We start from the raw sequence: 18,152 nt of genomic DNA, 5'->3' as shown, positions 1-18,152 counted from the left end.
ATTTTTTCCGTCAACATTATTCATTTTATTAAAAAATATATATATATTTTTCATATCTTTCCAATATAGTTGGGTGCATTTTGGAATGGCAATATAATGCCTGATGTCTGAATCGCAAAGGTTGCCTGAATTGTAGAGGGAACCAACATATAATCAGCCTTTGCGGTTCAGAGGTCTGGCATTATATTGCCATCCCAAATGGCACCCTACTGGAATCCTATGAAAAAAAGGTTATATTTTCAGATAAATTGATATAAAATAATATCTTATGTCTGGGAACCAACATATAAATTAATGGAGCAATTTTCCCCCTTCAACCGTATTGTGCAATGGACTATTTGTGGTGTGATGGAGGCTTTTGTTGTGGTACATTTTTCTAAAGCAAGCGAAACCCCTTACTAGCAAAGAGATGTAGTCTTTTGTGTTGGGATGTTTTAATGTAGGAGGAATTCTGTAATTCATATTTTGCTAAACAATATTGATTTTCTGTTCTGTCCTTTGTGCATTAACAAATACTCACTATGCTGCTTTGAAGTACACGCATACAAATATTGACTTTTCAATAAGACAGATATGCTCAGTGTGGTGCACTTAAAAACAATTAAAGTACTGCTGACAACCACGCAGTGCACAAATCACTGACATCGTAAACAGAACTGTTCGGTTTTCATTCAGAATTATAATACTTATAAATGTTTATTATGTGTTGTTGATGTTAAAGGGATAGCTCATCCAAAAATACAAATTCTGCCATTAATTACTCACCCTCGTATCATTCCAAACCCATAAGACTTTTGTTCATCTTCAGAACACAAATTAAGATATTTTTCGATGAAAGCCAAGAGCTTCCTGACACTCTCAATAGGCAGCAACGCAACTGACACATTCATGGTCCAGAAAGGTAGTAAGGGTCATGTTGTGAACGTGCGTTAATGACTGACATGGAAGAGACACTTTCTTCATGTTTTCTTTGCACAAAAGTATTCTCGTAGTTTCATAAAATTACAGTTGAACCTGTATATGAAAGCTTTCATATTTCATAATAAATATCTTAATTTGTGTTATGAAGATGAATGAAGGTCTTATGGGTTTGGAACGACATGAGTGTGAGAGTGACATGAGAGTTATTAATAAAGACGGTATTTTCATTTTTGAGTGAACGAACCCTCTAAAGGCTATTTATCACTATGTTACTACTGACATCACACATTTTCAGTTTTTAGGTCATGCCACTATATATTTTGAAGAGCGAAAAGATTAGAAGACTAAATGAAGAGAAAATATGACTTGACCTAAGAGTTTAATAGAGTCTGACAGCAGCTCGGCTTTAAACTGTCTGATGTTGTCACGAAGAGAATTTTTTTAATGTGATCTGGCATGTTTATTTTGACAGGTAGAGTCAAACCGTCTCTGACGCTCATGAGCTAATATCTGCACATCTTCTTCTCATCTTTTTGAACAGGTCAATTGTAGTGGATGGGAAGCTTCTCTGCACCCTTTACCTTCCACATGACCCTACTCTCCCTGTTTCATCAGCTCCCGTGAAGGCTCGTAACACTCTCTAACACACACTGACAGCATGTCGTCCACTGGCCAGATTCTGGCCTTTAAGCTCTCCCCACCCTCTCAGGATGGGAGTCCAGAGCGTCTGTTCAGCTGTGATGAGGACATTGAACGGCGCTATGAGGTGGTCCCGTCTGTCGTCTGCTCCATGTGTTGCCTGTTTGGCATCATCTACTGCTTCTTCGGTAGGTTACAAAGCATGAATGATAATGTTTAGAAAAATGAGACGTGTGTCTGGTTTGGAGAAATGTAGATTTACATAAGAACAAGCTCAAATTCTGCTATGACTTGAATGTGTGGGTTATGTTTTTGTCTCATTATCACAAACATTGTTTCAGCTGTGGTTGGTGATGGCCAAATTTAATTCACCTAATAACCATCTGAATGTGACAACCAGACAAGGGTGACAAATCTGTGTCCCTCTCTATTAGATAAGCTTTATCACTTTCACTTGACTGTGAAATTTGCTTTCACTGCCCATTACTTGCTAGGAGAGAGAGAGAGAGGGAGGATCGAGGCTATCTCAGCTATGACGAACAGCAGCTTCACTCTGTGACATTCTGGCCCCAGTGTGACTACGTTAAAATGTTAAAACGTGCTATTTATTCTTCCTGCCTTTCTGCTGCCAATTTGGGCCATTATTAACCGTTCTAAATTGCATCAGGTGAAAGCAGATAACCTGTGTGAAAAGCACAATGCATTATGAAAGGCTCCTGTTTGTTTAAAAGCTACTTTTTTACAGTAACTGTAGCAACAGAATGGGCGTTAATGGCATAAACACTTTCACTCAAGGCATTTCTGATGATCCCACTCATTTGTGTTTCCAAACAAAATGTTTATCCCTGGAATTTCAAGTAGAGCTGGTTTAGAAATTACCTTTAAATAAGCCCAGCAATGAACAATGTTTTTGTCTCTTGTATAGATAGATAGATACACACAGGGGTGGGTGATTTTTATTTTTCTACTTCATTCTGTATTCATCATGATATTTATTTGTAAGAAATGCATTCCACATGGAAGTAAGATATTGGTAATTCATTTTAATGTAACTTATTTATTTACATGGAAACTTTTTTATTACATTTTTAATTTGGGGCCAATAAAATTTGTTTCAATGTGTCCCAAAATTCTGTGTTTTCCATTGAATTTTATATATTTATTTATTTGTGAATTCTGTGTTTTATGATTTAATATAAAAATTTTATTTATCATAACAAAATTATATCTAATTAAGTTAATTTACTTAAATATCTGAATAGAATGCAATGAATTTACTTGAATATATTACTTAAAAAATGTGATTAAATGAAAATATAACAATGAACATTTAGTTTTTTGTCAAATAAGGTCCTGTACAACAGTGTAGTTCAATTGTAGTTTAAAATTGACATGAGCTTTGACATGCAGATGAAAAGGTGACCATTCCATTTATTTCTGCTGTGTTATAGGCTGTTAGACTTATCCATATTGAATACAAATATTCAGAGCTTATCATCGTTATCTACATATATGTAATTGCGATTGTCATTTGATTGAATAAAATAATGATCTCTTCTAAAATCATTTTCTTTTCCACCCTTTCCTCCTCCTCCTCCTCCTATATCCTTCCCTCTCCACATTTCTTCTTTTGTAGGGTACCGCTGCTTCAAGGCTGTAATGTTCCTCACGGGTCTAATGTTTGGTTCCATCATCATCTTCATGCTCTGCTATAAGGAGAGGGTCATGGATACTCAGCTCAGTGTGGAGGCCAGCGTGGGCATCGGCCTGGGCATTGGCACACTGTGCGGTTTGGTCACTATGCTGGTCCGCAGCGTGGGGCTTTTCATGGTTGGACTTCTCCTGGGTTTACTGGTGGCCCTGGCCTCTCTGGTGGTTCTAGAGGAGTTTTATCACCCGAGGACAGTGTGGCTTCCCCTGGGTGTGCTGCTGGGCTCAGGCATGCTGTTTGCTGTGCTCACGCTGCAGTGGCAGCGCTGTTTCACCACCCTGTCCACCGCCGTCTTCGGATCAGCTGTGGTGACTGTGACTGTGGATTATTTTGTCGAGCTCTTTGCTTTGACACAATATATCTATGAGAGGGTGAAGGTGGATCCACCTCGCCCAGTGTGTTGGTTCACATGGGTGGTCATGGGAGTCTGGCCCGTGCTGGCGCTGCTGGGTGTTCTTATTCAGTGGAAGGTCACGGCTGAAGGATATTCGCACACAGAAGGTAAGTTTGGCAAGCGATTGTTGGGAAAGGGACAAGGCTGTGGCTTAAATGGATAGTTCACCCAAAATTAAAATTCTGTCATTTACTCAGCCTCAAGTTGTTCCAAACCTGAATGAGTTTCTTTAGGTTAAACACAAAAGAAGATATTTTGAAGAAAGTTGGTAACTAAAGGTATATTTTGTGTTCAACAGAAGGTAGAAACTCATACAAGTCCTAACCAGACTTTGTGTGACACAGCGACACACAAAAAGGCATCTTTTCCATGTTAATCTGAGTTTTGTTTCAGCCGCGACAAGCAACAGAGGATTCTGTTTTAGAAATGATTTCTATTTCTGCAACATTGTGGCATACAAACTATGACAATGATCATCTCAGTAACTGATCGTGGGCTTCATTCAATGTTAAAAGTGTCTAACTTGAGTTAGAATAGATCTGGAAGTTAATATGTACTCAACAAGTTTATTCAATAAAAAGATGGTACCAGTCACTAAGTATGTACTATTAATAATGTTAAAAAGATTTAATGTTTATGAATTTTATTATAAATGTATTCATTTCTATGCAAGTGCAGTGCACTTTCAGAGAGATCCCGCCCACACTTGCTTCTGATTGGCTGTGATATTTGATTGATTTTGTTATGTCGCATAGCTGTTTCACATCTGATTTGGACAGACACATTGCTTTTTGCTGGAATCTTGTCATGATGCATCTGGTTAGGACATTATGTTAGAAAACTTGAGGGTGAGTAAATTTCATTTTACTTTCAAACATACTGATAAACTAACGTTAAATATAAAAATACTGTATTTAAAACAGTTTCAGTTCAGTTCAAGGTCAGACGCAACAGTAATATCGCGCGTACTGGGGGGTACTGGGGGGGCGTCCAAGTCAATTGGTTGTTCTTGGAGATAGCGGGTTAACTCCGTGTCAGCGCGCGCTCTGATCGGTAAAGGGGCAGAGGTTTCAGACCTCCATTTATTAAGGAGATCTGTCACAAAACTCATCATCCGCGCCAACGTTTTTTGATCAAATTTCAAAGCCGCACCCGCCCGCCATCCGCTGATTGTTTTGGGGTCTATGGCGATGCAATGCTTTGCTGATGCGAGCCGCAAAAAAAAGCCATTGCCATTTGCCCATTAGCTCCGCCCACTACCGGAGAAACTGGTATGTCTTCTGCTTGTTCGAAAATGAATATGAATAATTCTAAATTAAATCCATTATTTTGACAGGAGAAGACAACAAAGAATAGTTTACATATAAGGTGTTGTTTAAGCGTGGTAAGACTCTCGCTCTCTCTCTCTTTGCATGTGTGAGAAACAGCACTATCAGTAAAGTGACGGTGAGTCGTGTGCCTTCACAAAGAGTTTACAGAGTGTCAAATACAGGTGCGCTGTGTGTCCATTGAGATGAGCTGAAAAGTTCAGATCGCTTGAAGGAGAGAGAACTCTGAAGCTCAGATGCTGAAAGTAATGCAAACGTCATGCGCTTCAGTCTATGTAGTAAACAAACCTGCACTTCTCTGCCATTCATTAATTCACACAGAGACGCGCAGAACACGGATTTATATTTTAAACAACTTTTGCGGCTTAACATTTACCGATACTGGTCCATATGGAGATTTGATTTGATTATTTTATGCTAACTTTGGCAAATTCCATGACTGTCCATATTAAAATGCAAGTTTCATTTTCATGACTGGATTTCGAGATTCCGTCCTTGTTTTTTGCTTCATGGAAATCATAGAGCAAATTTCAAAGCCGCACCGCCCGCCATCCACTGCTTGTTTTGCGGTCTATGGCGATGCAATGCTTTGCTGATACGAGCCGCAAAAAAAAAAGCCATTGTCTGTTCTAGAAAGGATGCAGCAAAGATATTTAATGCTAAAGTATGAGGCATAGGCCTACGCTGAGTTTCATTTGCGATGAGATGTGCTCTAGGTCACAGTGCAGTGCAAGCGGCGCGCTGGTGCTTCCATGTCACGGTTATCATTGTCTGCTTTACTTGCTTTTTATTTATTAAAATACATGCAATTGGTTGATGAAACATTTATTAAAATTAAGATAAAATTTGTACAAAACGAAATTCGTTTTTAAGAAAGGTTTTCTACAAAGCAAAATTTAATGAAGTGGTAAATATCATGTGGGACGATTTACAAAACTTCATTAAGTGGCAAAAACCATGTCTCCCGATATATTGCGCATCTTATGATCCTATCTAAAAAATGAAAATAATTTTTGATAAAAAATGTTGGTAAAAAATATTTTAATGACACGGTTTTGGCGGTTATAGAGTTCTAATGACGGTGTTCAACTATAACCGTCGGTCTCACGGTTATATACGAACCGTCACACCCCTATTTGTGGATGGAGACTTCTTCACCGGCTACAGGATCTAATCATCATTGTGCGCGTGCATTTGTGTGAAATGCGGTGCTGAAGTGAAATAGCTGGGCAGTTTGATAGCCGAATTATAATAGGCCACCTTATAAAAATAATAATAATAACTAGATAAAAAAGTTCGTCAAGACAAACTTTAAGTTGGCTTGAGAAAGCCTGACCAGAAAGTCTGAAAAGTTTGAAAAGTTTGAAAAGTTTAAGAAGTTTAAAAAGTTTTAAGTTTGACGGTTTTCAGTCTGAGATAGATAGATAGATAGAGTTTGAAGATAGATAGATAGATAGATAGAGTTTGAATATAGATAGATAGATAGATAAAGTTTGAAGATAGATAGGTAGATAGATAGAGTTTGAAGATAGTGTTTGAACATAGATAGATAGATAGATAGATAGATAGATAGATAGATAGATTAGTTTTAATATAGATGGATAGAGAGATAAACATCTAACATTACCATGTTGCTAGCATGATTTTAGCATGATTAGCATGCGACTAGCGACTAGCATGTTGCTAGCATGATTTTAGCATGATTAGCATGCGACTAGCGACTAGCATGTTGCTAGCATGATTTTAGCATGATTAGCATGCGACTAACATGTTGCTAGCATGATTTTAGCATGATTAGCATGCGACTAGCATGTTGCTAGAATGATTTTAGCATGATTAGCATGTTGCTAGCATGATTTTAGCATGATTAGCATGTTGCTAGCATGTTGCTAGCATGATTTTAGCACGATTAACATGTTGCTAGCATGATTTTAGCATGATTAGCATGCGACTAGCATGTTGCTAGCATGATTTTAGCATGATTAGCATGCGACTGACATGTTGCTAGCATTATTTTAGCATGATTAGCATGTTGCTAGCATGATTTTAGCATGATTAGCATGCGACTAGCATGTTGCTAGCATGATTTTAGCATGATTAGCATGTTGCTAGCATGATTTTAGCATGATTAGCATGTTGCTAGCATGATTTTATCATGATTAGCATGCGACTAGCATGTTGCTAGCATGATTTTAGCATGATTAGCATGTTGCTAGCATGATTTTAGCATGATTAGCATGCGACTAGCATGTTGCTAGCATGATTTTAGCATGATTACCATGTTGCTAGCATGATTTTAGCATGATTAACATGTTTCTAGCATGATTAGCATGTTGCTAGCATGTCGCTAGCATAGTTAGCAAGTGACTAGCCATGTCGTTAGCATTATTAGCAAGTTACTAGCATGTCGCTAGCATGTTGTTAGCATGATAAGCATGTTTCTAACATGTGACTAGCATTTGCTAGCATGATTTTAGCATGATTAACATGTTGCTAGTATGATTTTAGCATGATTAGCATTCGACTAGCATGTTGCTAGCATGATTTTAGCATGATTACCATGTTGCTAGCATGATTTTAGCATGATTAGCATGCGACTAGCATGTTGCTACCATGATTTTAGCATGATTAGCATGCGACTAACATGTTGCTAGCATGATTTTAGCATGATTAGCATGTTGCTAGCATGATTTTACCATGATTAGCATGCGATTAGCATGTTGCTAGCATGATTTTAGCATGATTAGCATGTTGCTAGCATGATTTTAGCATGATTAGCATGTTGCTAGCATGTTGCTAGCATGATTTTAGCATGATTAGCATGTTGCTAGCATGATTTTAGCATGATTAGCAGGCGACTAGCATGTTGCTAGCATGATTTTAGCATGATTAGCATGTTGCTAGCATGATTTTAGCATGATTAGCATGTTGCTATTATGATTTTAGCATGATTAGCAGGCGACTAGCATGTTGCTAGCATGATTTTAGCATGATTAGCATGTTGCTAGCATGATTTTAGCATGATTAGCATGTTGCTAGCATGTTGCTAGCATGATTTTAGCATGATTAGCATGTTGCTAGCATGATTTTAGCATGATTAGCATGCGACTAGCATGTTGCTAGCATGATTTTTAGCATGACTAGCATGTTGTTAGGATAGATAGATAGATAAGTTTGAATAGATAGATAGATAGATAGATAGATAGATAGATAGATAGATAGATAGATAGATAGATAGATGAGTTTGAATATAGATAGATAGATAGATGAGTTTGAATATAGATAGATAGATAGATGAGTTTGAATATAGATAGATAGATAGATAGATGAGTTTGATAGATAGATAGATAGATAGATAGATAGATAGATAGATTAGTTTTAATATAGATAGATGAGTTTGATGATAGATAGATAGATAGAGAGATTAGTTTTAATATAGATAGATAAGTTTGATAGATAGATAGATAGATAGATAGATAGATTAGTTTTAATATAGATAGATAGATGAGTTTGAATATAGATAGATAGATGAGTTTGATTATAGATAGATGAGTTTGATTATAGATAGATAGATAGATTAGTTTTAATATAGATAGATGAGTTTGATAGATAGATAGATAGATAGATAGATAGATAGATAGATAGATAGATAGATAGATAGATAGATAGATAGAGTTTGAATATAGATAGATAGATGAGTTTGAATGAGTTTGAATGGGTTAGTAATAGTACATAGGTTAGTCTGATTGAGTCTAATGGGCTTCAGTGTGTTTAGATTTGAATTTTTGACAGTTGGAGTTCACGGAATGTTCAGTTGAGCAGAGGCTTTTCAATGCAAGTCTATGGGATTTTTATGATTTTTAATCTTCATTTTTATGAAAAGTATAAGTCCAATCAGTTAGAAAAGATATAGCACACCCGGCGAGATTAGTCTGAAGAGCTGGTCCGAGTTTGGAGTCTGTAGAGTTAAAGCTCTAGGAGGAGTTAGAGTTGATAATTTAGTCTAAGAAGAATAATAATAACTAGATAAAAAAGTTCGTCAAGACAAACTTTAAGTTGGCTTGAGAAAGCCTGACCAGAAAGTCTGAAAAGTTTGAAAAGTTTGAAAAGTTTAAGAAGTTTAAAAAGTTTTAAGTTTGACGGTTTTCAGTCTGAGATAGATAGATAGATAGAGTTTGAAGATAGATAGATAGATAGATATATAGAGTTTGAATATAGATAGATAGATAGATAAAGTTTGAAGATAGATAGGTAGATAGATAGAGTTTGAAGATAGTGTTTGAAGATAGATAGATAGATAGATAGATTAGTTTTAATATAGATGGACAGAGAGATAAACATCTAACATTACCATGTTGCTAGCATGATTTTAGCATGATTAGCATGCGACTAGCGACTACCATGTTGCTAGCATGATTTTAGCATGATTAGCATGCGACTAGCGACTAGCATGTTGCTAGCATGATTTTAGCATGATTAGCATGCGACTAACATGTTGCTAGCATGATTTTAGCATGATTAGCATGCGACTAGCATGTTGCTAGCATGATTTTAGCATGATTAGCATGTTGCTAGCATGATTTTAGCATGATTAGCATGTTGCTAGCATGTTGCTAGCATGATTTTAGCATGATTAGCATGTTGCTAGCATGATTTTAGCATGATTAGCATGCGACTAGCATGTTGCTAGCATGATTTTAGCATGATTAGCATGCGACTAACATGTTGCTAGCATGATTTTAGCATGATTAGCATGTTGCTAGCATGATTTTAGCATGATTAGCATGCGACTAGCATGTTGCTAGCATGATTTTAACATGATTAGCATGTTGCTAGCATGATTTTAGCATGATTAGCATGCGACTAGCATGTTGCTAGCATGATTTTAGCATGATTAGCATGCGACTAGCATGTTGCTAGCATGATTTTAGTATGATTAGCATGATTAGCATGTTGCTAGCATGATTCTAGCATGATTAGCATGCGACTAGCATGTTGCTAGCATGATTTTAGCCTGATTAGCATGTTGCTAGCATTTCTCTAGCATGACTAGCATGCGACTAGCATGTTGCTAGCATGATTTTAGCATGATTAGCATGTTGCTAGCATGATTTTAGCATGATTAGCATGTTGCTAGCATGATTTTAGCATGATTAGCATGCGACTAGCATGTTGCTAGCATGATTTTAGCATGATTAGCATGTTGCTAGCATGTCTCTAGCATGACTAGCATGCGACTAGCATGTTGCTAGCATGTCTCTAGCATGACTAGCATGCGACTAGCATGTTGCTAGCATGATTTTAGCATGATTACCATGTTGCTAGCATGATTTTAGCATGATTAGCAGGCGACTAGCATTTTGCTAGCATGATTTTAGCATGATTAGCATGTTGCTAGCATGATTTTAGCATGATTAGCATGCGACTAGCATGTTGCTAGCATGATTTTAGCATGATTAGCATGTGACTAGCATGTTGCTAGCATCATTTTAGCATGATTAGCATGTTGCTAGCATGATTTTAGCATGATTAGCATGCGACTAGCATGTTGCTAGCATGATTTTAGCATGATTAGCATGTTGCCAGCATGATTTTAGCATGATTAGCATGCGACTAGCATGTTGCTAGCATGATTAGCATGCGACTAGCATGTTGCTAGCATGATTTTTAGCATGACTAGCATGTTGCTAGCATGATTTTAGCATGATTAGCATGTTGCTAGCATGTTGCTAGCATGATTTTAGCATGATTAGCATGTTGCTAGCATGATTTTAGCATGATTAGCATGCGATTAGCATGTTGCTAGCATGATTAGCATGCGACTAGCATGTTGCTAGCATGATTTTTAGCATGACTAGCATGTTGCTAGCATGATTTTAGCATGATTAGCATGCGACTAGCATGTTGCTAGCATGATTTTAGCATGATTAGCATGTTGCTAGCATGATTTTAGCATGATTAGCACGTTGCTAGCATGATTTTAGCATGATTAGCATGCGACTAGCATGTTGCTAGCATGATTTTAGCATGATTAGCATGTTGCTAGCATGATTTTAGCATGATTAGCAGGCGACTAGCATGTTGTTAGCATGATTTTAGCATGATTAGCATGTTGCTAGCATGATTTTAGCATGATTTTAGCATGATTATCATGTTGCTAGCATGATTTTAGCATGATTTTAGCATGATTAGCATGCGACTAGCATGATTTTAGCATGATTAGCATGTTGCTAGCATGATTTTAGCATGATTAGCATGTTGCTAGCATGATTTTAGCATGATTAGCATGCGACTAGCATGTTGCTAGCATGATTTTTAGCATGACTATGTTGTTAGGATAGATAGATAGATAAGTTTGAATAGATAGATAGATAGATAGATAGATAGATAGATAGATAGATAGATAGATAGATAGATAGATGAGTTTGAATATAGATAGATAGATAGATGAGTTTGAATATAGATAGATAGATAGATGAGTTTGAATATAGATAGATAGATAGATAGATAGATAGATAGATAGATAGATTGATAGATTGATAGATAGATAGATGAGTTTGATGATAGATAGATAGATAGATTAGTTTTAATATAGATAGATAAGTTTGATAGATAGATAGATAGATAAATAGATAGATAGATAGATAGATAGATTAGTTTTAATATAGATAGATAGATGAGTTTGAATATAGATAGATAGATAGATAGATAGATAGATAGATAGATAGATAGATAGATAGATAGATGAGTTTGATTATAGATAGATGAGTTTGATTATAGATAGATAGATAGATTAGTTTTAATATAGATAGATGAGTTTGATAGATAGATAGATATATAGATAGATAGATAGATAGATAGATAGATAGATAGATAGATAGAGTTTGAATATAGATAGATAGATGAGTTTGAATGAGTTTGAATGGGTTAGTAATAGTACATAGGTTAGTCTGATTGAGTCTAATGGGCTTCAGTGTGTTTAGATTTGAATTTTTGACAGTTGGAGTTCACGGAATGTTCAGATGAGCAGAGGCTTTTCAATGCAAGTCTATGGGATTTTTATGATTTTTAATCTTCAGTTTTATGAAAAGTATAAGTCCGATCAGTTAGAAAAGATATAGCACACCCGGCGAGATTAGTCTGAAGAGCTGGTCCGAGTTTGGAGTCTGTAGAGTTAAAGCTCTAGGAGGAGTTAGAGTTGATAATTTAGTCTAAGAAGAATAATAATAACTAGATAAAAAAGTTCGTCAAGACAAACTTTAAGTTGGCTTGAGAAAGCCTGACCAGAAAGTCTGAAAAAGTTTGAAAAGTTTGAAAAGTTTGAAAAGATTGAAAAGTTTAAGTTTAAAAAGTTTTAAGTTTGATGGTTTTCAGTCTGAGATAGATAGATAGATAGATAGATAGATAGATAGATAGATAGATAGATAGATAGATAGATAGACAGAGAGATAGATAGATAGATAGATAGATAGATAGATAGACAGTCAGAAGATAGATAGATAGTTAGATAGATATATAGGTAGATAGATAGTTTGAAAATGTGAAAAGTTTAAAAAGTTTAAAAAGATTTAAGTTTAAGAAGTATAAAAATGACAGTGATTAACATATTGTTAGCATTACAAGCAAGTGACTATCATGTGACAAGCATGTACTTAGCATGATTAGCAAGGTATCTAGCATGTCGCTAGCATAATTTGCAAGTGACTAGCCATGTCGTTAGCATGATTAGCAAGTTACTAGCATGTCGCTAGCATGATTAGCAAGTTACTAGCATGTCGCTAGCATGATGTTAACATGATTAGCATGTTTCTAGCATGCGACTAGCATGTTGCTAACATGATTTTAACATGATTAGCATGCGACTAGCATGTTGCTAGCATTATTTTAGCATGATTAGCATGTTGCTAGCATGATTTTAGCATGATTAGCATGCGACTAGCATGTTGCTAGCATGATTTTAGCATGATTAGCATGTTGCTAGCATTATTTTAGCATGATTAGCATGTTGCTAGCATGATTTTAGCATGATTAGCATGCGACTAGCATGTTGCTAGCATGATTTTAGCATGATTAGCATGTTGCTAGCATGATTAGCAGGCGACTAGCATTTTGCTAGCATGATTTTAGCATGATTAGCATGTTGCTAGCATGATTTTAGCATGATTAGCATGCGACTAGCATGTTGCTAGCATGATTTTAGCATGATTAGCATGTTGCTAGCATGATTTTAGCATGATTAGCATGTTGCTAGCATGATTTTAGCATGATTAGCATGCGACTAGCATGTTGCTAGCATGATTTTTAGCATGACTAGCATGTTGCTAGCATGATTTTAGCATGATAAGCATGCGACTAGCATGTTGCTAGCATGATTTTAGCATGATTAGCATGTTGCTAGCATGATTTTAGCATGATTAGCATGTTGCTAGCATGATTTTAGCATGATTAGCATGCGACTAGCATGTTGCTAGCATGATTTTTAGCATGACTAGCATGTTGCTAGCATGATTTTAGCATGATTAGCATGCGACTAGCATGTTGCTAGCATGATTTTAGCATGATTAGCATGTTGCTAGCATGATTTTAGCATGATTAGCATGTTGCTAGCATGATTTTAGCATGATTAGCATGCGACTAGCATGTTGCTAGCATGATTTTTAGCATGACTAGCACGTTGCTAGCATGATTTTAGCATGATTAGCCTGCGACTAGCATATTGCTAGCATGATTTTAGCATGATTAGCATGTTGCTAGCATGATTTTAGCATGATTAGCATGCGACTAGCATGTTGCTAGCATGATTTTAGCATTATTAGCATGTTGCTAGCATGATTTTAGCATGATTAGCATGCGACTAGCATGTTGCTAGCATGATTTTTAGCATGACTAGCATGTTGCTAGCATGATTTTAGCATGATTTTAGCATGATTAGCATGCGACTAGCATGTTGCTAGCATGATTTTAGCATGATTAGCATGTTGCTAGCATGATTTTAGCATGATTAGCATGTTGCTAGCATGATTTTAGCATGATTAGCATGCGACTAGCATGTTGCTAGCATGATTTTAGCATGATTAGCATGTTGCTAGCATGATTTTAGCATGATTAGCATGCGACTAGCATGTTGCTAGCATGATTTTAGCATGATTAGCATGTTGCTAGCATATTGCTAGCATGATTTTAGCATGATTAGCACGTTGCTAGCATGATTTTAGCATGATTAGCATGTTGCTAGCATGATTTTAGCATGATTAGCATGGCATGATTAGCATGCGACTAGCATGATTTTAGCATGATTATCATGTTGCTAGCATGATTTTAGCATGATTAGCATGTTGCTAGCATGATTTTAGCATGATTAGCATGCGACTAGCATGTTGCTAGCATGATTTTTAGCATGACTAGCATGTTGTTAGGATAGATAGATAGATAGATAGATAGATAGATAGATAGATAGATAGATAAGTTTGAATAGATAGATAGATAGATAGATAGATGAGTTTGAATATAGATAGATAGATAGATGAGTTTGAATATAGATAGATAGATAGATAGATGAGTTTGAATATAGATAGATAGATAGATAGATAGATAGATAGATAGATAGATAGATAGATAGATAGATGAGTTTGATGATAGATAGATAGATAGATAGATAGATAGATAGATAGATAGATAGATAGATAGATAGATTAGTTTTAATATAGATAGATAAGTTTGATAGATAGATAGATAGATAGATAGATAGATAGATAGATAGATAGATAGATAGATTAGTTTTAATATAGATAGATAGATGAGTTTGAATATAGATAGATAGATAGATAGATGAGTTTGATTATAGATAGATGAGTTTGATTATAGATAGATAGATAGATTAGTTTTAATATAGATAGATGAGTTTGATAGATAGATAGATAGATAGATAGATAGATAGATAGATAGATAGATAGATAGATAGAGTTTGAATATAGATAGATAGATGAGTTTGAATGAGTTTGAATGGGTTAGTAATAGTACATAGGTTAGTCTGATTGAGTCTAATGGGCTTCAGTGTGTTTAGATTTGAATTTTTGACAGTTGGAGTTCACGGAATGTTCAGATGAGCAGAGGCTTTTCAATGCAAGTCTATGGGATTTTTATGATTTTTAATCTTCAGTTTTATGAAAAGTATAAGTCCGATCAGTTAGAAAAGATATAGCACACCCGGCGAGATTAGTCTGAAGAGCTGGTCCGAGTTTGGAGTCTGTAGAGTTAAAGCTCTAGGAGGAGTTAGAGTTGATAATTTAGTCTAAGAAGAATAATAATAATAATAATAATAAGTTTAAATAGAATATCAGTAAGTTGGCTCTCTCAAGCCAACTTAACTAGATAAAAAAGTTCGTCAAGACAAACTTTAAGTTGGCTTGAGAAAGCCTGACCAGAAAGTCTGAAAAAGTTTGAAAAGTTTGAAAAGTTTGAAAAGATTGAAAAGTTTAAGTTTAAAAAGTTTAAGTTTGATGGTTTTCAGTCTGAGATAGATAGATAGATAGATAGATAGATAGATAGATAGATAGATAGATAGATAGACAGAGAGATAGATAGATAGATAGATAGATAGATAGATAGACAGTCAGAAGATAGATAGATAGTTAGATAGATATATAGGTAGATAGATAGTTTGAAAATGTGAAAAGTTTAAAAAGTTTAAAAAGATTTAAGTTTAAGAAGTATAAAAAATGACAGTGATTAACATATTGTTAGCATTACAAGCAAGTGACTATCATGTGACAAGCATGTACTTAGCATGATTAGCAAGGTATCTAGCATGTCGCTAGCATAATTTGCAAGTGACTAGCCATGTCGTTAGCATGATTAGCAAGTTACTAGCATGTCGCTAGCATGATTAGCAAGTTACTAGCATGTCGCTAGCATGATGTTAACATGATTAGCATGTTTCTAGCATGCGACTAGCATGTTGCTAACATGATTTTAACATGATTAGCATGCGACTAGCATGTTGCTAGCATTATTTTAGCATGATTAGCATGTTGCTAGCATGATTTTAGCATGATTAGCATGCGACTAGCATGTTGCTAGCATGATTTTAGCATGATTAGCATGTTGCTAGCATTATTTTAGCATGATTAGCATGTTGCTAGCATGATTTTAGCATGATTAGCATGCGACTAGCATGTTGCTAGCATGATTTTAGCATGATTAGCATGTTGCTAGCATGATTAGCAGGCGACTAGCATTTTGCTAGCATGATTTTAGCATGATTAGCATGTTGCTAGCATGATTTTAGCATGATTAGCATGCGACTAGCATGTTGCTAGCATGATTTTAGCATGATTAGCATGTTGCTAGCATGATTTTAGCATGATTAGCATGTTGCTAGCATGATTTTAGCATGATTAGCATGCGACTAGCATGTTGCTAGCATGATTTTTAGCATGACTAGCATGTTGCTAGCATGATTTTAGCATGATAAGCATGCGACTAGCATGTTGCTAGCATGATTTTAGCATGATTAGCATGTTGCTAGCATGATTTTAGCATGATTAGCATGTTGCTAGCATGATTTTAGCATGATTAGCATGCGACTAGCATGTTGCTAGCATGATTTTTAGCATGACTAGCATGTTGCTAGCATGATTTTAGCATGATTAGCATGCGACTAGCATGTTGCTAGCATGATTTTAGCATGATTAGCATGTTGCTAGCATGATTTTAGCATGATTAGCATGTTGCTAGCATGATTTTAGCATGATTAGCATGCGACTAGCATGTTGCTAGCATGATTTTTAGCATGACTAGCACGTTGCTAGCATGATTTTAGCATGATTAGCCTGCGACTAGCATATTGCTAGCATGATTTTAGCATGATTAGCATGTTGCTAGCATGATTTTAGCATGATTAGCATGCGACTAGCATGTTGCTAGCATGATTTTAGCATTATTAGCATGTTGCTAGCATGATTTTAGCATGATTAGCATGCGACTAGCATGTTGCTAGCATGATTTTTAGCATGACTAGCATGTTGCTAGCATGATTTTAGCATGATTTTAGCATGATTAGCATGCGACTAGCATGTTGCTAGCATGATTTTAGCATGATTAGCATGTTGCTAGCATGATTTTAGCATGATTAGCATGTTGCTAGCATGATTTTAGCATGATTAGCATGCGACTAGCATGTTGCTAGCATGATTTTAGCATGATTAGCATGTTGCTAGCATGATTTTAGCATGATTAGCATGCGACTAGCATGTTGCTAGCATGATTTTAGCATGATTAGCATGTTGCTAGCATATTGCTAGCATGATTTTAGCATGATTAGCACGTTGCTAGCATGATTTTAGCATGATTAGCATGTTGCTAGCATGATTTTAGCATGATTAGCATGGCATGATTAGCATGCGACTAGCATGATTTTAGCATGATTATCATGTTGCTAGCATGATTTTAGCATGATTAGCATGTTGCTAGCATGATTTTAGCATGATTAGCATGCGACTAGCATGTTGCTAGCATGATTTTTAGCATGACTAGCATGTTGTTAGGATAGATAGATAGATAGATAGATAGATAGATAGATAGATAGATAGATAGATAGATAAGTTTGAATAGATAGATAGATAGATAGATAGATGAGTTTGAATATAGATAGATAGATAGATGAGTTTGAATATAGATAGATAGATAGATAGATGAGTTTGAATATAGATAGATAGATAGATAGATAGATAGATAGATAGATAGATAGATAGATAGATAGATAGATAGATAGATAGATAGATGAGTTTGATGATAGATAGATAGATAGATAGATAGATAGATAGATAGATAGATAGATAGATTAGTTTTAATATAGATAGATAAGTTTGATAGATAGATAGATAGATAGATAGATAGATAGATAGATAGATAGATAGATAGATAGATAGATAGATTAGTTTTAATATAGATAGATAGATGAGTTTGAATATAGATAGATAGATAGATAGATGAGTTTGATTATAGATAGATGAGTTTGATTATAGATAGATAGATAGATTAGTTTTAATATAGATAGATGAGTTTGATAGATAGATAGATAGATAGATAGATAGATAGATAGATAGATAGATAGAGTTTGAATATAGATAGATAGATGAGTTTGAATGAGTTTGAATGG

At 35.5% G+C, this 18,152-nt stretch overlaps 1 protein-coding gene across 1 annotated transcript in view; it reads left to right on the top strand.

Annotated features, from left to right (window-relative positions):
• LOC113108886 (transmembrane protein 198-B-like) overlaps positions 1–18,152 on the top strand; it is a 46,049-nt gene that overhangs the window by 12,129 nt on the left and 15,768 nt on the right. The window contains exons 2-3 of the mRNA XM_026272294.1: positions 1,463–1,748; positions 3,197–3,772. Of these exons, the coding sequence (XP_026128079.1) occupies positions 1,580–1,748; positions 3,197–3,772 (745 nt within the window). The 5' untranslated portion in view covers positions 1,463–1,579. The remainder of the gene's footprint in view (positions 1–1,462; positions 1,749–3,196; positions 3,773–18,152) is intronic.

The sequence above is a fragment of the Carassius auratus genome, chromosome 9 (assembly GCF_003368295.1).
Source record: "Carassius auratus strain Wakin chromosome 9, ASM336829v1, whole genome shotgun sequence".
NCBI lineage: Eukaryota > Metazoa > Chordata > Actinopteri > Cypriniformes > Cyprinidae > Carassius > Carassius auratus.
This window is presented reverse-complemented; position numbering and strand designations above follow the sequence as displayed.